The sequence below is a fragment of the Coptis chinensis genome, chromosome 2, assembly GCF_015680905.1.
Source record: "Coptis chinensis isolate HL-2020 chromosome 2, ASM1568090v1, whole genome shotgun sequence".
Taxonomy (NCBI): domain Eukaryota; kingdom Viridiplantae; phylum Streptophyta; class Magnoliopsida; order Ranunculales; family Ranunculaceae; genus Coptis; species Coptis chinensis.
The window spans coordinates 104424475-104447018 of NC_141457.1; the positions used below are offsets into that span (position 1 = coordinate 104424475).

The window sequence follows — 22544 nt, forward strand, 5'->3', positions numbered from 1 at the left end:
TTCGCGGAAACGAAACGCAATGGCGGCCGATCTACAAACTCTTGGGGTAGGTCACCTGCTGGCGTCATCTCTCCTCGACCAGACGTACTAGCCACCTCATCCTCTGACCCAGATCGGCTATTAACCTCCTCTACCCTAACTTCTTCTTCCACTACAGTCCGACCATCACCGCCGCTCAACGAATCCTCATTCTCTTCTTCATACTCTCCACAGCTCAGTGAAACCTCTCGTACCTCTTCCGAACGAGTGTCATCAGAATCCGACATTGTAATATCACCTTATTCTCGAATCACCAAACCCTAAACCCTATAACCTAACACTGACCTACCAACTTAACAAACCCTACTGGAACGAGAAGAAAGCAAAGCGAAAATGAAAAGCAAACAGCAACAGAAGCACTCACCTGCAAAGCCCTCGCTTGCGTTTTTGCGGAAGAAGAAGCCTGGAAATGCCTTTTTGGTTGCCTCAATTTTGATTTTGCACAACCGCTGTTCGTTCGTTCCCAAGAAGTTATGATTACGGCCTATGATATAGCCCACACACGTCCAAGGAACTCTTTTTCCTCGACTTCGAATACCGCGGGGACACGACTCCTTTCCAACTGCTATGATTCTGTCACGTGCCAGCAACACGCACAATTTTTCTTTCCCGCCAAAACCACCTTGCTACAAGTTTCCAACTCAGCGGCATCCCAAACAGAACGATCTCCATAGCTCGCTCATGCTTCACCCAAGTGTTGAGTCTTCTCTCAGCAGATCGCCTGCATGAACCCAGCCATTCTACTGAGAGGGGGCTGTGTAGGGGAGCAATATCCCCACTAAGGAACATTGCAGACGAAGCATAAGCGACCTCAACGCATCGACCTCCAAGACCGATCTGCGAGCGACTCCTTACAAGTAGGTGGTACGAACAAAGATACCTCAGTACGAACACTTTGCCAGAGACAGAACGCGCCCCACCAGATATAATCATTGCCAAAATCTTATTTGTATGTCCCACCACCGGGAAATAGGGACTACCGCGCCAACTCCCAATCGAGCCGCGACTTACACCAAAACCACTCCAAAGACTCATTCACGATCTCTACCCTACATTTGTACACAAAGGGTACACGTAATGCGAAGGATCTCCACTCCCGAAATCCTATAAATACCACCCTCACTGGAACTACGTCCGGACCTGATTCTTCTCTCCCCGAAAAAAGAAAATCGAGAAGATATTGGCGGTTAAGCTCCACCGGCGACGACCTCGGTCACATCCAAAATCCAAACCCATCTCGTCCTCCTCTACTGTAATCAGGAGAAAACTAAAACGCTCCTTTACAGCAATGTTGGTAACAATGTTCTGAAATTTTGTTTTGGCCAGTCTCAGAACACGATTATATATAGTCCACTCAGTAGGCTTTGTTGCATAAGAGCATAAGACAGTTACGATTCTGCAGTTATTCCCGTCAGTTGATCAACTGAGTGAGAAGAAGCTACCTGAGCCAATAATGACAGTATGGTCATATACTCTTACGGAAGAGATACTGAGCATAATGACTCTGCGGAATTTCTCAGCATAAATCGGTTACTATGTTCGCGACTCGGTTGCCATGGATTCCATTTACATCAAATTCTTTCTGTGCAATCTTGATTATGAACTCGAGGAAACTACTGGTCACATCAACTTGTCCCTCATAAAGATTAAAAACAGGTTATTCCTCCAAACAATGCTACTTCTCAACACTTGCACATAAACCATTCCTCACACATTAATGCAACATCAACAACTTAATTCAACCGACAGCTTTCATAGAATAACTGCCTACACTTCAGATGAGACACTGATAAGTCTGGTTCCCATCTGCAAAACCATGCAGTAGTGGCCTAGATCATTTTTCTGTTCAGTCATAGCTTCTTTTGTCCATCAAATGATTGAGTTTCAGCTAAACATATCTTTGGATGAAAACTGGAACAACTTCTCAATCTCCCATTTGTGGAGCACAACATTGGCTTCTAGTCCATTCTTCCAAATGAGAAGGTTGAACCATGACACAGATGGGCTATGTCAAGCTATTTCAGCAATTCAGACCCAGGGGTTCAGAATATGCAGGTAAAGCCTAGAAGAAAGACCAAAACCTTTTATCTGTCTTACCACAAATGCCAAAAAATACTCTTACAAACATTACCTTCATGCACATCAATGTGAACTAAAATAAAGGACACCATTTCTTTCATTGCATATTAAAAACAAATGCTAATACATTAAGTGGCCTGCTGCCCGGAAAAACAGGTTGAAACTGTAATATTTATGACAAGATAAACTATCAACCTACATGTGGATTGTAATTACCTTGTTCGCATCACAACCACAGAACCTACTCTTATCATGGAAGGAGAAACTGGCCTATTAAGCCTTGTGCCTGCTCCATGTTGTACAGCCGGAGATTGCTACGCTCAGAGAATTGAACAGATACAGAAAGAAGACTCATACAATTGTTGTATGCCCTCTTAGTAGAGCTGAGAGTATTGGATAGAAGCATGGCTATGGTCATTGGACCCACTCCACCAGGAACTGGAGTAATAGCAGAAGCTACCTTACATGCCTCTTCATAGCAGTCGTCTCCAACCAACCTAGAACCTCGAGGACTTTCTGGATCCTGTGACATAAAGAACCACTTGTCAACCAAATGCCTAAACCTCTTCATGTTGTAGGACAAAAAGAATGTGGCTAATTCTAACTAAAGGGTACTCCATTTGGTACCCACTCCGAGTTCTGCCTAAGCTCAGCTAACAATAACTTGAATTTATATCAAAATTTAGATATCTAAAACATCTAAATTATTTCCTAATAATGTACTTTGAAGCAAAGAAATATTATAATTCAAATGGAAATCATGTATTCCCATGGGGGATAAGCTCTTTTAATTTCTCTTTTCCTATTTGCCCTTTAATATCAATAAATAAACCCAACAGGAAATCCTAGCAGCAACAAAATTGAAAAATTCGAAAGTGGCACATATTAGCATAGACGGACAAAGACTGAACCAACTTACATCAACTGGATTAATTCCAACATCAATAATAACTGCACCAGGCTTTATCCAGCTCCCTTTCACCATGTTTGGTTGCCCAACAGCAATTATTATAATATCTTCATTTTTTGTGATTTCCTCAGGATTTTCAGTTCTAGAATGTATGATACTCACCGTAGCATCTTCTCTCTGCAAACTGCATCACAATGTCAAGTTCATATGAAAAGGTAAAAAATGAGCAACAAGAATCGCCATAATAATAAAATGCTACATATATAACAAAAATTTTACTTGCAAAAGTAGGGCAGCAGGCATTCCAACAATGTTGCTATGACCAATTACAACGGCTCTCTTTCGCTTGATAGTGATCCCATACCGATGCAACAACTCTAAGCATCTTTTCGGGGTGCATGAAACAAACAACGGATCCCGACCTCGCATGGCAAGACGACCAATGTTTAAAGGATGAAAGCCATCCACATCTTTCTCAATCTTAACATCATTCAAGATGTTCTCCTCATTCATATGCTGACATGAAATCCATTAAAACGATAAGAACCTTAAATTTCAAATGAGACATTGTTAAACAGAAAGTAATTTGGTAAAAAAATACTCTAAAGACAGAACATATTATTATAAGGTTGAGATAATTACGCGAGATAGAGGTAATTGAACAAGGATGCTGTAAGGGAGTAATATTCTACTTCAGGAATATTAAGCACGTGTTCATTCCTACCCCCAAGATCGCTTCGTATTGAGCTCGCTTCATGTAGGTGGTCTACAAGATATCACAGATCGACCAGACGACCTCAAGTAGAACGCTTCATCTGATAACATCATCCCTTATCCATAGGCAATCATTATCAGAGCCACACCTATACTTCCAATCACCGTGATATACGAACTACTGCAACCACTCCCAATCATTACATCATTCCTACCAAAACCCACCTAACACTCATTCTTAATCTTCACCCCACACTTGTGCATAGAATACACGAGTCTCGTGAATCTATACCCTCAGCATCTATAAATACCACCTACATGAACTACGTCAGACCTGATTCTTCTCTCTCCCCAGAATCAAGAGAAGATGCATAGGCAGTTCGCTCATCAACAAACTCGGTCTTCACCATATTCAATCCCATTCCCTCTTCCTCCTTGTATGTAAAGGTGAACTAAAATGCTCCTTTACATTGGCACCGTCTGTGGTCTCGATTTTTTGAGAAACCACCTAACCAATCCCAAAACTACAAAGATAAATTCTCAAGCCCACGAAGCATGGCAAGCCTCGAAGCTCAAATCCATAGTCTAGCAAATCAGATAGGTACAATGAATGAACACATTACCCTGCTCAGGCAGGAGAATGTTGCTTTACGTGCGCAAGTGGACACGCAAAATCCACCAGGTGCTTTAGCAGAGGATGACATCAACGAGGTTAATCAACAGATTAATAAACTGTCACAACGGATCGACCAAAGTGCAGTTAAGAAAGACGCCACCCAGATCGTTCAGAAAATACTGAAGACATACCGAGCATCCCCGTTCACTGCTGAGGTACTTGGTAGAGCTTCTCCTCTAGATTTTATCCAACCACGGTTTTCGATGTATGATGGCAGCACGTGTCCTGGTCAACACGTGGCTCGCTATATTCAAAGCTTGGCACTCTATAGTGCACCGGAGTTCGATCATCTTCATTGTCGTTTGTTTCCTGCCAGTCTCAAAGACGGTGCGTTCGACTGGTTCTTTCACTCGAGTCAGACTCGATAAAGACCTTTGAGCAACTCACCGATCTGTTCAATTTGCTAGCCAGTACGTCCATAATAGACATAAAAAATCTGATCTTGATTCACTCTTTCAGCTCTCATTTGGCGATGATGAAACCATTCACCAATTCCTAGGACGGTTCAAAGCTGAACTGTTATGCATGGAGAGTGGTCTTAAAGAGTCCTTCGCCACACTGGCATTATCCAACGCCTGTCGAGTGCGCAACACCAACCTCTCCAGGTCGCTGATGAAAGAGCGCCCAGAAATGCTGTTTGAGCTATACGCTCGAGTTGACAAGTACATTAAGTTGCAAGAAGGCTTGAATCGTCATGGCCTAACAGAAGAACAAGAAGTAGTAGCGAACTTCGACGATGCCCCACCTACCAAAAAGCCGCAAGAATAGAAGTCGGGGAACAGAGCAAATAACAACTGGGAATTCGTCGTTCTCACACGATCTCCCAGTTACATACTGGAAAAGATCAAGTGAGCTGCATACTACCGACCAGATCTACGGCAACCAGCAGATCGACCTGACAAGCCTTACTGCGCTTTTCACTGAGCAAAATGTCACGAGACCGATGCGTGTTGGGGGCTAAAGCATTACCTTCAGGACCTCATCAAAGCATGGCATATCAAACAGTACACCAACATCACTGATGGTGATCTGCACCATAAACTCATGGCTCGCAAAGTGCGCAATCGATCTCCACCTCGCCATGATCGTCACAACGTCCAAGCTCGCTCCCGTAGCAGAAGACGACCAAGAGATCGCTCTCGACATGAGCGTCGTCAGCACTCGTCTGATCGGGACAATGACAGAACCATTCATATGATCACGTTTCCAGATGATTCAGTAACATCATCCAGAGAGAAGAGAAGGCGTGTAGGCGCCCTTCAAGAAGTTTACTATTTTTCTTCCCAGGCCGCACCTACCCCACGCAGCTCGGGTCGCAGTTCAGGTGATATCACTTTTACGGAGGCCGACCTCAACAAAGTTTGCCTCCCACACAATGACGCACTGGTAGTCCACGTCAAAATCAGTGACTGACAGTCAAACATGTTTTGATAGATCCCGGTAGTTCATGTGACATTCTATTCTACCATACTACTAAAGAGATGAATTTGCCCAAGTCGGTCTTCATCGACCCAATCGCTCCTCTCTACGAGTTCAACGGCTCTAGAGCCGACCCAATCGGCGACATCATACTCCCAGTCTCTGTGGGATCTAGAGAGGACAAAGTCAACTTCAATAAGCGCTTCAGCATTCTCGACATCAAGTCATCCTACAATGCCATCTTAGGACGACGTTGGATTCATCAAATGCAAGCCATACCATCCACGTTACATCAGGTACTTCGCTTTCTTGGCCCTAGGGGCATGATGGAGCTTCGAAGCAACTAGCTCGAGACTTATCATTGTAACCAAATCTTCTCAGTGAATAAGACAACCGATCTACTTATCAGCACAAGGAATGAGCCCATCAACTACACAATGGCCAAAGACTTGGTCGCTGAAGTCAGAGCCAAAGCACCAAAACAGAACTCTGGGGGCACCAACAAAAAGGTCTATTCATCTGGAAGGACCCCAGAGATCACTCCATCAGTTGTTGCTCCACCAGACAGGACCGCTGAGGTCGCTCCAGCAGTTGTTGCTCCACTCGTCAGGATCCCAGAGATTGCTCCATCATGTATTAGACAACTGATACAGGTTCTAGAATTCACTCCAGCCCCTGTTGTCATGACCATAGAGGACACATCAACCCCTGTTGTCGTAACCACAGAGGTCGCTCCAACCCCTGCTGCCAATTCCACTATCCCTCAGGTCAACAAAGCATCGCCAGATAGCAATCCACTTGAGGATGCATCATCGTCAAAAACAGCACCCCCGCCAGCAGAAAAAGAGCGAGTGATTTAGGAACAGAAGACGACCCTAAATTTGTCTATGTAAGGCTAACCTTGACCCTACACTCAAGGCACAGCTTGTAAACTTTTTATCCATGAATAAAGATGTTTTCGCTTGGTCGTATGTCGATGTGCCCGGAATAGATCCTAAGGTTGCATGTCACAGATTAAATGTAAACCCTAATGCTAGACCAGTTCGTCAGCGACCTCGACGATTATCCTTGCGATTTCAAAAAGCCATCAATGATGAGGTCGACAAGGTCAAGCAAGTCGGGTTCATCAGAAAAGTAGATTATCCAGACTGAATCGCTAACATAGTAGCAGTTCCAAAGAAGAATGGCACTGTTCGCCTTTGTGTTGACTTCACTAATGTTAACCAAGAAACACCAAAAGACAGCTTCCCGTTACTTAGAATAGACCGACTGGTGGACCAAACATGTGACCACGAGCTTTTGTCCTTCATGGATGCATACAGTGGGTACAATCAGATCCCACTCGCTGAGGAAGACCAAGAGAAAACATCGTTCATCACAGAACACGGAATTTACTGTTACAACGTCCTCCCATTCGTCCTCAAGAACGCTGGAGCGACTTATCAACGACTGGTCACTGACATGCTCCAGGACATGTTAGGGGATACCATGGAAGTCTATATCGATGACATGGTCGTCAAAAGCAAGAAAACAAGTGACCACCTCACTTACCTTGAGCAAGCGTTCTCCAGGTTACGTCGTACTCGAATGAAGCTGAATCCAGAAAAGTGCCTTTTTATAGCATCCTCCGGGAAGTTTCTAGGGTACCAAGTGTCACAATGCGGGATCGAAGCTAACCCAGACCAAATCCGAGCATTCTTGGAAATGCCCGATCCACAGACAAAGAAGTAGATACAGAAATTGTCAAGAATGGTTGCAGCACTCAACCGATTCATATCAAGGGCGTCAGACAAGTGCCGACCGTTCCAACAACTTCTTAAAAAAAGGTGAGCAGTTCTCATGGAACGACCAGTGCCATCAAGCGTTCTCCACCCTCAAAGAATACCTGACAACACCCCCCGTCCTGGAAAAACCAACAGATGGGGAAATGCTAGGACTTTATTTAGCAATATCAGACTTTGCTATCAGTTCGGTTCTCTTCAAGGAGGACAACAACTCGGAGAAACCGATCTACTTCACAAGTAAGACGCTAACACCAGCTGAAAAGAATTATTCTTACATTGAAAGGGCAGTACTTGCATTATTATATTCGGCAAGGAAGTTCGGGCCTTACTTTTAAGCGTATCCAATCAAGGTACTCACCGACCTCCCGTTAAAGAAAATCCTTCATAAGGAGAACGAGACAACTCGCATGGCAGTATGGGCTGAAGAGCTTGGAGAATACCACATTGAGTTCGCCCCACGCACCTCTCAGAAAGGGCAGGTCGTGGCAGATTTCTTAGCAGATTTCCCTGTCGACGACCTAAATTGGGAACCATAAACAGATATCTCACCCACAAAGATAAATGACAAGACCGTTTGGTCTCTCTTCGTCGACGGTTTTAGTAACCCTGGAGGGAGTGGAATCGGAGTCGTCTTAGTCTCCCCAGATAGAGCTGTGGTGGAGAAATCAGTTCGCATCGACTTTGCAACCTCCAACAACGAGACTGAGTACGAGGCACTAATCATGGGGCTTCGGATGGCGCTACAGGTGTACAGGAACTTTAAGTCTTCAGTGACTCGTAACTGGTTGTTCACCAGATTGCAAAAGAGTACACTACCCACGAAGGTAACCTTTCTAAATACCTCCAAATCGTTTATCAGTTACTGCCTTCTTTTAAGAAAGCCACCATCCACCACTTTTACGCGGATGGCGAACCGCCACGCAGATGCGTTTAGCTTTACGGCTACTAAAACCGAAGCTGCCCTAGGCAATTACTCATTGAAGTAGTTGACCGACCTGCTTACCAAGTGGAACACGTCTTAAAAATCAATGACTTGTTCCCATTCTCTGACAATCAGATGAGTCATACATGGATGCAGCCCATCATACAAGATATATCGGGATGCGATGCGGCTCTGAAAGAGAGCGTGCACCAAAGCCGAACAAAGTTCCATATCAGGCATGCTGTTATTTCTTGGTCAATAACAAGTTATTCCAAAAATCTGCTGGCGGACCTCACTTGAGATGCATAAGCCTATAACAAGGTCAGTTGATTTTTGTTGAGATTCATGAGGGAGAGTGTGGAAACCATGCTGGAGGTCGCTCTTTGGCCCACAAAGCGATCTCCCAAGGATACTTTTGGCCTCGAATGCAGATCGATGCCAAAGCATATGTCCTCAAATGCATCAAATGCCAGACCTCTGGTCACAACATCATCCAACCAGCATGGGAGTTAATCAACATTGTGAGCCCTTGGCCATTTCACATGTAGGGCATGGACATCATGGGACCATTAATCCCACAAAAAAGTATCAGTTTTCGCTTCGTCTTAGCTACAACTGATTACTTCACCAAGTGGGTCGAGGCAATTTCTTTAGCTTATGTCAAGGAATCACACGTCAGAAACTTCATTTGGACTCACATCATCACCAGATTTGGCTTGCCACACACATTGGTGATAGATAACGGTTCCCAATTCAAAGGAAAAATAGTCAAGGAGTTTTTGGCCAAATGGAAGATCGTTCACGCATTCTCCACTTCTCAGTACGCTCAAAGCAATGGCCAAGCAGAGGCTAGTAACAAAGCAATATTAGAAAATTTGAAGAAAAAATTGAAAAAGAACAAGAGCCAATGGCCAAACCAGTTAGAGAACATTCTGTGGGCTCATTGCACTACAACTCGCTCCAGCACAGGCGAGTCACCATTCTCCTTATGCTATGGCACAGAAACCGTTATTCCCACCGAACTGACAGTCACTACGACTCAATTATAGCTCGTCGAGTCTGGTTACAATGACTCCGTCCTAGCTCGAGAGGTCGATTTGCTGGAAGAACGCCGCGACCTCGCAGCCATTAAAGTGGCATCTTACTAGCAAATTCTGAAGAATTCCTACAACAAGCGAGTACATCCTCGATCTTTTCAACCTGGCGATCTAGTTCTGAAAAAGACTCAAGATGACTTCAAGTTAGCACCAACATGGGAAGGACCGTACATAGTGGAACGAGTTGTTGGCAAAAGAGCGTACTGGATCAAGACCCAAGATGGGAAACCATTGCCACGCCCTTGGAACACTTATTTGTTAAAGAAATTCTATCAATAAAAATGCATTATTGTATATGCCATGTTTTTATTTACTGTAAATTCAGGTTTAGTTTATGAATGTTTGTATTGCAAACTATTCTGTTCAATCTCCTCAACAAAACACTGAGCTTGCACCGAACGCACCACCAGTATACGTGCATTTCCAGCACTCTCATGAGTTTCAATGCTCTCAATGAGCAATACGCTTTCATAAGCTAACACGCTCTCCGTGAGCAACACGCTCTCTCTAGCTCACAGGCTCCATAGCCTCTCCAAGTCTCACTAGTTGAGGACCTATACTTCTAGGATCAACTTCGTGAGAACGCTCTCAGCGAGCAATACACTTTCATAAGCTAACACGCTCTCCGAGAGTAGTACGTTCACCTGAGTTGACAAGCTCCACAACCTATACGGTTCTTATTGATGAGCGAGTCACATATGAAAACGTTATTTACGAACAAAACGCCTCCTTAAGCTAAACCTCAGGCTTCCCAGCCACTATGGGTTATAAGCATTATCAATGGAACATTAGCTACAAGCAATCAAGCATAAGCAAAAACATGCATTCCATACATATTCATCATTGGAACTGCCCGACCAAAGACAGGAAACCTGTTCGTGAATCCACCGATCTGCTGGGTCTACCCAGGAAATCCAGATCGGTATTTCTTATAACTTTCGCAAAATAACCGAACTGCCACCTTCGTGGAAACCAGTTTGTGATGTATTTGCACCAAAAGGCGAACTGCTCAGGCAAGCCTGAGAAATCAGCTCTACTGTTTAACTCTCTTACAGATAGAAGAACTAACAAAACATCCAAAAATTCTTCAACACTTATAAGAAAACAAGTCTAGCATCAGAATCAAGCATTACCAACAATATGTTTATCAGTAGGAGCGACACTGGTAGAAGGGACATTACTCGCATCTCGTGACACAACAAGTGCATCAGTACCCTCGGCCTCACGGTCTTGCTTCTCCAGTAGTTCAACGTACATTTCCACCAGCACAGCATGATCTTCACAAACTCGATCATATTCCCTTTGCGCTTTTTGTGCCACACCTTGACACTGCTTAGCATATTCAATCACGGAAGCAAGCTTTTCCCGCAGGTTCACCATCGCACTCACCAACACCCTTTTCTCCTCCAGAGCGTCCTGATTTTTTCCTCAAGGCCTTTATTTTCTTCCTGTCAGCTTTCCTAGCAGCACGCATCCTCAGTAACTCGGCCGTATCACCGTCAGGGTTGTCAGTACGCTTCACAGTTCGCTTAAGCTTATCATATCCAGCCAAGAACTACAGAGAAAACACCAACGTTATTAATCATCATTTAAACAACAAGCACTCAGTTAAGTAAGAAACTCACCAAACAGCATGCCAAGTTGGTGGTCTTTAGGGTTGTTTCCAGAGTATCCCCTTCCAGTTCCGCTTTATCACTATCCAGCACCATTCCCTCCAATAGACAGGTCGTTATGGAGGTCGAATGGAAGCTGCAATCAGAACGCTTGACTATGCGCTTCTTCCCCGTCTTCCCAACGTAGAAGAAGTCGCGCCCTACATCCCCCAAACAGGGCAACGAATTGCCAACTATAGCATCGTGACCTTGACCCAGGTCGCCATGTTCCCCCCGATTTAAGTCATCACCCCCTCCACGACTTGGAGACCTGAACACGATCCCTCTAGGTTGCACACGACCCTCCACCTTGGCACGCTTGCCAGTTTTTGAACCAGTGGCAACCGCCTTTCGCTTGCCACGGTTCCCAAACGGATGGGGCATAAATTCCATCTCCTCCATCACAAGGGAGAGGTTTCCCTCACCCCCTCATCACCACCAGCATCAGCTTGACGTCGCGAGGCCATACTAGAGCCTACAAAGGACACCAAAGGTTGTTGAACTAACACACAAGCAACACTTTCTTATTCAACGGAGAACTAAGCAATGAAAAACACATACCTGAGTTGATCAGCAAAGAATATAGAACAAGAACTACGGAGCAGAGCAGCGTGGAGATGAACTAGAACAAATACCTTGGAGGTTCTAGTAACAGTTCTACTTATGCTCAGGTAACGTCCCTTCCCAAGGCATGCCATAATTACATTGAGATGCCAAACATCATGCCATCTAGCAGCCATCATTTCATATCCCCAACCGCTCATATTCCTACACGTGCCACGCACGTACTGTAGTCCATTCCGATCTACGGATGATGCATCCTAAAGATATTTGTGACCTACAATGCTAGAAACGCACAAAAAGCAGGATGCTCACTCAGGGTCACAAGTTACTTAGCCACCCCACTCGTACCACGGGTCGCTTACACAGTTTGATCATTATAGCAATACCAATAATCAAACATTCACACTAGCAAAAGTTAAACAGAGCAAAAAGCAAAAATGGCATTTCATCAAAGCAAAAAGACGAATGGTTAAGCCAATTTCAGGCCCCAGTTCGTCTACCTACCGAGCTACTGAGTCTACTTAGGAAATCCAACTCGGCTTGTCACCATTCATCATACAGCGGGCTCCCCATAACAGTACGGGAAACTAGTTCACCCAGTGTTTTGACAACCATAAAAAGAAAATCGAACTGTCCAGGTTACCCCGGAAAACCAGCTCTAATGTATCACAGATTACAAACATCAAAATCAAGAGAATACCCTCACAACTCTCAAACTCCAGGAAGCACAGCCAAATCTTCAGCAACTAGAGGGTCTTCAACCTCCACATCACCCCCTTCAATTACAACAGAGAGACCATCCGCACCCAAGTTCACAAACACATCGGGCGTAGCACATTCAGTTCAGGGTTCAATGACCTCTTGAGCAGGTACCGCAGAAGTAGGAGCATCACATGCATCTCCCTGTATAGGTACCAATGATATACTGGGAGCCCCGCATTCATACTCCTCTTTCAAGGCTTTATAATCTGCCTCCAGCTCAAGATAATTAGCATCCAAATTGTCATACGCTTTAGTAGCGTCTTGAGCAACTCCCTTGCAATGCTGGGCATAGTCATTCAACCTACCAATTTTGTCAGTCGCAGCTGCAACGTTCTCCTCAGCTGCATGTAATTTCAGTTTAAGGTCTTCCACCACGCTATCCTACAGCAACTTTGCCAACTTAAGCGCCTGGTGCTCTTTCTTCGCCTCCTCAAGTTCCTGGCGATCTATGCTACACGCGTCCTGCACATTCTTTAACTCATCTTTCAGCTTCACCACAGTATCCCTTTCTAATTCAGCGAACTGGGTGATCTCCTTCAACTTCTGATACCCACTCACCAGCTGCATTAGCACACATACAATAGCAGTCAGTCCGCAACATTCTTATAAACAAGCAAGCAATCCAGATTTGGGGAATTTCACTTACCAGACATTGCGCTATATCCATTCGCCTCAGGTTATCAGCTAGCCCCTTGGAATCCAGCTCCTTACGGTTGCCATCCAGAGCTATATGATCAAGCAGACACGTCGATATTTTACTCGACTTGAAGTTGACGTCAGTTCGCCTCACAGTCCGTGTCATCCAAGTACACTGCTTGGGGCTCCAACTCCTCCACAGTCATAGCAGACTTCCCACTCACCTTACTCGGGCCCTTTGCCTTCGCCAACGGGGTGGGCTCTCGAGAAGCAGGGGACGAACTCTGCCTGATCCCAAAGGTCTCTAGGTCCATAACCGATGCTGGCCTCAACCTGGTACTACGAGTAGATGTACCGCCAACTCGCCCACCGCCAGAACTGCCCCCAGTACTGGAGCTCTCCCCAAACACATGCTTCGTAGCTTTGACAACCTTCGCAGCGTCCTGTTCAGACGCATCAGCCTTCCTCTTCAATGAGTTGCTCCGCTCACGAGGATTGAAGACCACCCTATCCAGCTCCACAGGCGCACCAATCGACCCCCCTTCAGGTCGCCAGCCGACCCACCAGTCCCTGAGGCACCAGTACCCCCAGAGGGTTGCTTAGGACCAGCGCGACCTCGATTCCTATCTTCCCTTGTCACCAAATTGCTCTTTCGTTTCTCCATCACTTTTTCACTAGCTTGACCCCCGAGCCCTTTTCTTCTGATCTCTTCTTTTCTCCCTGATTACTGGACCTTCTTTTTCCATGAAGAAATGAGCTACTTCAGGTAGTTTCGCTTGTTTCTGGGCCCGAGTCAACCTTGCGAACCTCTCTATCTCCTTCCGGTCAGTTGTGTCTTTACAACGAACTCTGCAAGCAGAACAAAAACATGAGTCAGTTAAAATAACAGTAACCCAACCATCAAAATAACATGAGCAATACATTCCCACCCACCGGAGATATTGCAAACCCTAGTTTGCAACCTACATTCTCTAGCACAGTAGTTTCCAACTAACAGCAACGACCTCTTTTTCCAAGCCTCGTTGCTTACACCATCCATCACACTAGAACGCTTTATCAAAGTTTGTAAGCTAAAATTGAAATTACGAGATCGCTTTACAACGAAGTGCTCAGTAATATCAGATACCCCTATGTGGTATTCACCACTAGCATTCAGTAGATCGAACACCTTGAACAACCGCCAAATGTTACCAACAAACTGACAAGGGGATTTTCAACAATGAGCTAAAAAGTCACAAACTAGATTCGAGAACGGTATTCGCATATGTGCTCTTAGCTGACCCTCACAGATTATTATCCTACCGTTCGGAGGGTTGTATTCCTCACTTCGCACATTTTCGCTCGGCTCTGGTTCGTATATCTCTAGGTCATTTACCTCTATCCCATAAGCTGCCCTTAGTTCGGGGAACGCACTCGCTGCAAGTCGATCCACCGTCCTAGGGGGTAACTCACTCGAGGACGACCACTCATCACGACCTGACGTGCTAGCCACAACACCCACAGAGCCAGATCGTATCCTACCCTCATCTTCCCTAGCTTCAACCTCACCATACTCAGGACGACTTTCAAAACTCACCGACTCTTCCTTATCTTCCTCATATTCCCCACAACTTAAAGATACTTCTCGAACCTCTTCAGATCGAGTATCATCAGAGTCAGACATTTTTGTGTTTCTTCTTCTCAAATACCCAAACCTAAACAACAAAACCTAACACCGACCTACCTACTGGACACAACACTTGAACAAGAAAACAGAAAACTGAAAATGGAAAAGCAACGGCATCAAAAGCACTCACCTGGGAAACCCTAGCTTGCGGTTTTGTTGAAGAAAAAAACAAAAAATAGCTTTTCAGTTCTCCCAAATTTGGCTTTGAATAACCGCCCGTTCAATTCCCAATGCAATATAATTATAGCCTACGCCCTAGCCCGCACACATGTACCAAGGACCTGTCTTTTCAAGATTTTGAAAAACGCGGCGATACGTTTCCTCTACAACTGCTCTGATTCTCTCACGTGCCAGCTATACCTCGCACCAGGTCGTCACACAGCGCGAATCGATCTCTCCAGTATGATACGCATTTCCGCTATCACCAATCCGCTCCTCCGCTCACGATCAACACGTGCCAACATTTTCTCTCAGCAGATCGCTTCAATGTACAACACGACCTACTGAGAGGGGGCTGTGTGAGGGAGTAATATTCTCTTTCAGGAATATTAAGCACGTGTTCATTCCTACCCCCAAGATCGCTTCGTATTGAGCTCACTTCATGTAGGTGGTCTACTCCAGCTCGCTACAAGATGTCACAGATCGACCAGACGACCTCAAGTAGAACGCTTCATCTGATAACATCATCCTTTATCCATAGGCAATCATTATCAGAGCCATACATGTACTTCCAATCACCGTGATATACGAATTACTGCAACCACTCCCAATCATTACATCATTCTTACCAAAACCCACCTAACACTCATTCTTAATCTTCACCCCACACTTGTGCATAGAATACATGTGTCTCGTGGATATATACCCTCAGCATCTATAAATACCACCTACATGAACTATGTCAGACCTGATTCTTCTCTCCCCCCAGAATCAAGAGAAGATACATAGGCAGTTCGCTCATCAATGAACTCGGTCTTCACCATATTCAATCCCATTCCCTCTTCCTCCTTGTATGTAAAGGTGAACTAAAATGCTCCTTTACAGATGCCATGAACAGAAGGGTCATTATTATACTCAGCAATATACTTAAGCACTTGTTCTTCCGCACAATCTTCAGGTAAATTAGCTTCATAAGAGTTAATCCCAACAGTTTCACAAGCCTTCTTTTTATTCAATAAGTCGCAGAATCCTTCCTATCACCAACTAAAATAACAGCTAACCCAGGAACAACACCGGTTGCATCCTTCATTCTTGATATCTCACTTTTAACTTCCTCTCTTATTTGCTTTGAAATTAACTTCCCATCAATTATCTTCGATGTAGCTTCAGTACTCATTGAAACTGTATAAAAACACATAAGTAATTTAACACGTGTATGATAAAATGTTTGAAAGAAGTAAAAGTGTTGTAGTGTAAAATATGCGAACCTTTAATAGGTGTAGGTGACACGTGACGTTGAGTATGAATGTGCACCTTAGTTTTGTTGATTGCAGCAAAAATAGGAGAAAAACAAAAGATGGGCTGAAACCTTACAATGGACTAAAACCTAACCGCGAGCCGCAAGCCTTACTTTTGAACTAGTATGCGAACCGTGCTTCGCACCGGTTTATCAAAAGTAACCGGTGCACACGTAGTATTTTAAGAAAATTCTGCTCACGGATTATTCTAAGTTGATGCTTAATAGCTTCACGTGTATATATGATATATGTATATGCTCTGTAAGACCAGGTCACCTATCTTCAAGTGAGCAATTATTATATACGCTATCCTGTCCCATGGTATATGTTTGGGCTGGAGGATTGAGATTTGATTAGGACTAAAGCTTCTTTTCCGTGGGACTATTGACCTGAAGTGTCACTACAGAAAATAACAACACACCTAAATGTTTTTTCATGTTGAAAAGTTGGAACCACTTACAACACTTTTCTCCAAACTGTATGCCTTCATGAATGCCATGTTAGAAAAGTATATCCATGATGCTTTAGAGGCTTTTTAAAATCTCTCTTCTCTATCAAAATTTAAACTGGATTAATTAATAAAAAGAAGCCACTAATTTCAAGTAAGATCTTTTGTAACTTTGGTATGTACATGACTTCTAAGCCTTTAAGACGCTTAGAAATCAATGATAAGTTCTCCAATCGTCAAATTTCGTTCTACAGTCCATGGCAAGTTAAAGAGCTTTGTTGTGATGAACTTGAAAATCTTATTGACGTTTATATTGTGGGTTGCACTCGAAAAGAAGAGTGTTGCTTTCATGGCCTTTGCGTACATTCTTGCCTGTTCAATTTAGATAAATTTATATTATTAGTGTTTCCGCATGTTAATGTTAACAGATGTTGATCAGAAAAATAAATAAAAGCCACATTTTCGAGTCAACAGATGCATCATAATTCATACATACTCTGTTTGGTCTAAACTTCATGACATATAAGCAGATGGCTTCAAATAATTGTTCAAAATCCTTGAGTAGCATACTTGATCAACTTCAAGGGCTGCCCTGTAGGCAATGTCATGTTCCTCCCTCAATCTTGAGTTGTTCCTCCTTTCTTCTGCATCAAGCCTAGCTGTGACCAGAACTAGAGTGCTCTCTTCTACTACCTTCTGAAGGATTGCAAGCATTTGTTCAGGAGACTTTGGTCTTTCAATCTGCAAGATACACCAATATATAAAAAATAATAATAATAACAATAATAATAAACAAAGAAACAAAGAAAGAAATATTGAATGGTTGAAATCTTTATCCTCTACCTAGCAGCCTAATACATCAAAAAATGGTTAATGACAAAACGCCTTCTTAAGAACTTGTCAAATTTAATGTTTTATGCACGGAAGCTGCCTGCTAGAATTCTACAAACAACAGAAGCAGTGCGATGTGATGCCACCTACTTGAATAATGTGTTTGGAGAAGTGTGTTTCTTCTCTGTTGCAATTGATGGCAGGGAAGGGAGATTACCAACCCAGTCACTAAAGTAAAGTGACATAGTATAAGAGCAGTAGCATGTAGGCCCTGCAAGGTGATGCGTTCAATTCTCCAGACCAGTAATGGCGCTAAGATAGGCAGTCGTAAATGCATGCCCACCCCTAGAGGTGCTGTAAGTGTGAAATTACAACTTCTTAACTAAGCTGAAGAAGAACTCCTCAGGACTTGGCTTTTGGTGTTTGTCAAAATCTAGCAAAATATAGACGTCAAGCATATTTGTATGAACATTTATAAATTTTGTAAGATATTTAAATAAGCAAACCTGTAGCAGTACCACTGGACCAACCCACGAATTTTCCGAATGATTATTTTGGCCATCCTTTAGAAATAGTTGATACTCGCAATCCGCCAACATCTTCCCTATTATGCGACGCACTTCAACAGGAACCGGCTTACACTTTTGAGCACGATAAAAAACAAAGGTGTTCATTTCACTGAATTGAATCATCTGAGAAGCATACCACTCAGTATTGTAGTTTCGTCTTAGATGCAAGGTTTAGGTCTACCATATTTCCACTACCAACATAGATTGTTTTGCTATTACATGAACCCAATAAAAGAAGAAACATGATTGTTTTTTCAACTACTAACAATGCCCTGTTAAGATCCTTTTAAAATACATGCATCCCATAAAAAAAAATTGGTGCTAATCTTGCTTAGTCTATGGCCAGCACCATGCCCATCACTGTATGACCAAAAAACGATTTCCTAAAACAGTCTATGAAATAGTTCTAACCCCAGAAAATGTTGGTTAAAGACACTATACGTACTTTTCAGCTTTGAGCATGAGCCATTTCCTGCACGGTGGAGCCAATGACACTGCTTGCAGGAGCAATGCTATTATCTCCATTTCTTTCAGCTCCATAAGGCAATGGTGCTGCATACGGTTTCGGAGGTGGTTGGGCCTGCATATGAGGATGAGTCATACCATAGGCAGTTGCACCCAAATCAACAAATTACCTTCTGAAGAGTATAGTTCATTCAACCAATTGCGGATCTGACTCAATAAAGAATGTGTTTACTTTTAAAGCATAATGTAATGTCAAAGCTTAGTTCAATGCAAACTAAGCCTTGGCATTACGACTGTGGTTGACATTTGATACCTAGGAAAATTAGTCAATATTTTACTGGTTTGACTCTGGGCTACCAATAGTTCATCACTTCACTGCCAACCTTTCATTCCTTGGGTGTAATCTTAATTTACTTTAACCTTCTGGCTTCTAAGCTATCTGAATCAATCTTTTAAATTGCATGACCAGGGGGATATACTGTATTTGTTTTATGAAACCAAGAACTCAATCACTTTGTGTAGAATTTAACAACCAATCAAAGAGACAAAACACAAGATTTATAGTGGTTTGGTGCCATTGCGGCAACCTACGTCCACTGGAGAAGAAAGAGATGTTATTGCTTGGTTAATGTTTAGGGTTCTATTACAGAGATATATATAGGCACAACACAAGTGCACAAAATCGTCTCTAGTTTCTAAGAATGGAGTATTCCCTTTTATAGAAACACCAATATCGGTTGAACTTGTCATGAACCGACTGAGCTCGCACGCCCCTTCATCGTGTGCAACTGAAGCGCGCACGCGCTGTCTCTTTCTTCTCCCACACTCCCCCTCAAGTTGGTGCGAAGATATCCAGCGTACCCAACTTGGAGAGTATATCATAAAACTTGGAAGCTGGAAGTCCCTTGGTAAAAATGTCTGCAAGCTGTTGGTCACTTCGAACAAAGGAGGTAGTGACAATGTTAGACTACACTTTTTCACGCACAAAATGACAGTCAACTTCAATTTGCTTAGTTCTTTCATGGAGCACCGGATTTGCAGCAATGTGCATAGCAGCTTGATTATCACAGTAAAGTGTAGTTGGTAGATGCAAACCAAAACACAAATCCTCAGAAGAGCGCGAAGCCATATGATTTCACTGGTGGTAGAAGCCATAGCCTTATATTCAACTTCAGCACTAGAACGAGCCACTACATTCTATTTTTTGCTCTTCCAAGTAACCAAATTACCTCCCACAAAGGTATAATAACCTGAAGTAAACCGCCGATCAACTGGACATCCTGCCCAATCATCATCTGATATAGGCAGTAATAGATGTATGCCTATTTTTCTGCATCCAAATACCTCTGCCTGGTGACCTTTTCAGATACTGCAGTATTCTGGAAATTGCATTCATATGTGGAGTCTTTGGAGCATGCATAAAATGACTAACCAAGCTTACTGCATAAGAAATATCTGGTCGGGTAATAGTTAAATATATTAGTTTACTAACTAATCGCTGATACTGACCAATGTCAGTAAGTAGATCACCGGTGTTGTCCAACTTGCCTCCACTGTCAGTTGGAGAATCAGATGGTTTTACCCCCAGCTTTTTTGCTTCACTCAAAAGATCCAACACATACTTTCTTTGATTAAGAAATATACCTCTTTTTGAATAAGCAATTTCGATCCCAAGAAGGTACTTCATAATACCCAGATCCTTGATAACAAATTTCTTGTCCAGTAGATCCTTGAGCTTAGAGATTTCGATATGGTCATTACCTGTGATAACTATGTCATCAACATAAATAAGAACAACAACCAAGCCTGACTTGCTAGACTTAACAAATAAGTAGGGATCAGCATCACTCTGCTTAAGACCGGTCATAGCTAGAACAGAATTGAGCTTGGCATGCCACACTCGTGGAGATTGTTTAAGTCCATAGATAGCCTTTTTTAACTTGTACACTAATCCAACCTTAGTCTCCTTCGGATGTCCAGGTGGGATGCTCATATACACTTCTTCTTTAAGATCGCCGTGTAAAAATGCATTTTTAACATCCATCTAAAACAATTTACAGTCTTGATTTACAGCTAGAGATACAAGAACTCTAAATGTGTTCATCTTTGCAACTAGTACAAAAGTCTCTTTGTAGTCCTGACCATGTTTGAGTGAATCCCCTTGCAACGAGTCGAGCTTTAGACCTCTCTAAGGAACCATCACTGTTGAACTTGTTTCTGAACACCCAACGACAATCAACTATTTTCTTTTCGTAAGGTAGCATAACAATCTCCTAAGTTTTATTCTCGCCTAGAGCACAAAGTTCTTCTTGCATCGCCTTTCTCCATATATACTTCGACGAGAGTTAGCTTCTCTAAAGTTCTTGGATTCTTGCACATCATCGACTGTACTTAAGAAAGCATGATGAGATGAAGTGATATTGACATACGTTATATACTCCTGTAAAGGATATGAAACGTCATGCAATGAATAAAAATTTCTGTGATTCACTGGAGGATGCAGCTCTCTATCAGATTTATAGTAATTCTTGAGAGTTACTGGAGGTCGTCTCTCTCGTTCTGATTGTTGAGAAACTGGAGGTGCTGGAGTAGCTGGAGGAGCTAGAGCGCACGCACCCCTTAGTTGCTCAACATGTGAGCGCGCCCACACCCGGTCTTTTGTAAAGTCGTCAGGAGCTAGAGCGCGTGCGCCTCTTAGTTTCTCAGTATGTGAGTGCGCTCGCGCCCTGTCTTCTGTAAAGTCGTCAGTAGTAAGAGGGCGCGCGCCCCTTGGTTGCTCAGCATGTGAGCGCGCCTGCGCCCTATCTTCTGTAGAACCTATAACTTCAGTAGGTTCAATAACTTATGCGGCAGGAACTATATATTCACCAACCGCTGGGACAAGAACCATACCTTCACCAACTGCTGGGAGAGGTGCCAAATCTGCCAAACACTCCCCCTGGGATTGATTCCCAGGCACAGCTGAATCTTGAAAGAAAGCTTCAAATTCCACAAATCATACATCACGAGAGACAACCAGTTTTCTTGTCGCCGGATTGCAACAAATGTAGCCTTTCTGTGTAGTAGAATAACCAACAAAAATACATCGAGTAGCCCGAGCATCGAATTTATCTCTATGAATAGCTTGTTGATGCACATAACAAACACACCCAAAAACTCGCAGATGAGAGAGATCCAACGGCCTAGATTTGAGCACTTCCAATGGGGATTTAAAAACAAGAACCCGACTGGGGAGGCAATTAATCAAATAAGCAGCAGTTAAGACGCCATGGGACCAGTATTGCTTAGGAACATTCATGCCCAACATAAGAGCACGAGTGGTCTCTAAAAGGTGTCTGTTTTTTCTTTCAGCCACGCCATTCTGCTGAAGTGTGCCAACACAGCTAATTTGATGAATTATCCCCTGACTATGAAGGTACTCAGGTAACAGACCTTTGCAGAACTTAGTGCCATTGTCAGATCTAAACATCTTGATTTTTGCACCAAACTGATTAGTAACCATATTATGAAAATCTTTGAAAACATTCACAACCTCAGTCTTCGATTTTAACAAATATAGCCATGTAGCACGAGATTTATCATCAATAAACAACACAAAATACTTATAGCCATCATACGAATTAACGGAAGCAGGTCCCCATAAATTAGAGTAGATTAACTCAAACAAATTATTAGACGTAGTATGCGAGTTGAGAAAAGGTAAACGAGTTTGTTTAGAAAATTGACAAACATCACAAACATCATCAGAGTTTATAGAAACATACGGAAACAAATTTGACGGGACATGACTAGATGGATGCCCAAGTCTTTTATGCAAAATGCGACTCTCAAGTAAACCACTAGCTTGACACGCC

General features: G+C 43.2%; 1 protein-coding gene across 3 annotated transcripts; it reads right to left on the reverse strand.

The window, feature by feature from the left end:
• Positions 1 to 1330: 1330 nt before the first annotated feature.
• On the reverse strand, positions 1331 to 3803 carry LOC147519989 (bifunctional protein FolD 4, chloroplastic-like). Of its 3 annotated transcripts, XM_086594905.1 has the most exons (5): positions 3671 to 3803; positions 3308 to 3544; positions 3038 to 3212; positions 2335 to 2641; positions 1331 to 2101 (listed from the first exon to the last, which is right to left on the reverse strand). In XM_086594905.1, the coding sequence occupies exons 3-4, from the start codon at positions 3101 to 3103 to the stop codon at positions 2369 to 2371; spliced, it is 339 nt and encodes a 112-aa protein (XP_086451031.1). In that variant the 5' UTR covers positions 3104 to 3212; positions 3308 to 3544; positions 3671 to 3803; the 3' UTR covers positions 1331 to 2101; positions 2335 to 2368. The 3 variants fall into 3 exon arrangements, with proteins under 3 accessions (XP_086451031.1, XP_086451029.1, XP_086451030.1); XM_086594903.1 differs by lacking the exon at positions 1331 to 2101 and having other exon boundaries at positions 2193 to 2641; XM_086594904.1 differs by lacking the exon at positions 1331 to 2101 and having other exon boundaries at positions 2193 to 2641; positions 3038 to 3544.
• Between the last annotated feature and the right edge of the window lie 18741 nt (positions 3804 to 22544).

What these genes read in the sequence shown, in the direction of transcription:
- LOC147519989 (XM_086594905.1), bottom strand. Translation starts at nt 3,103, where the DNA reads ATGGTGAAAGGGAGCTGGATAAAGCCTGGTGCAGTTATTATTGATGTT. An exon ending in TTGGAATTAATCCAGTTGAT is followed by an intron (nt 2,642 to 3,037) that starts GTAAGTTGGTTC and finishes TTTATGTCACAG; the next exon opens with GATCCAGAAAGTCCTCGAGG.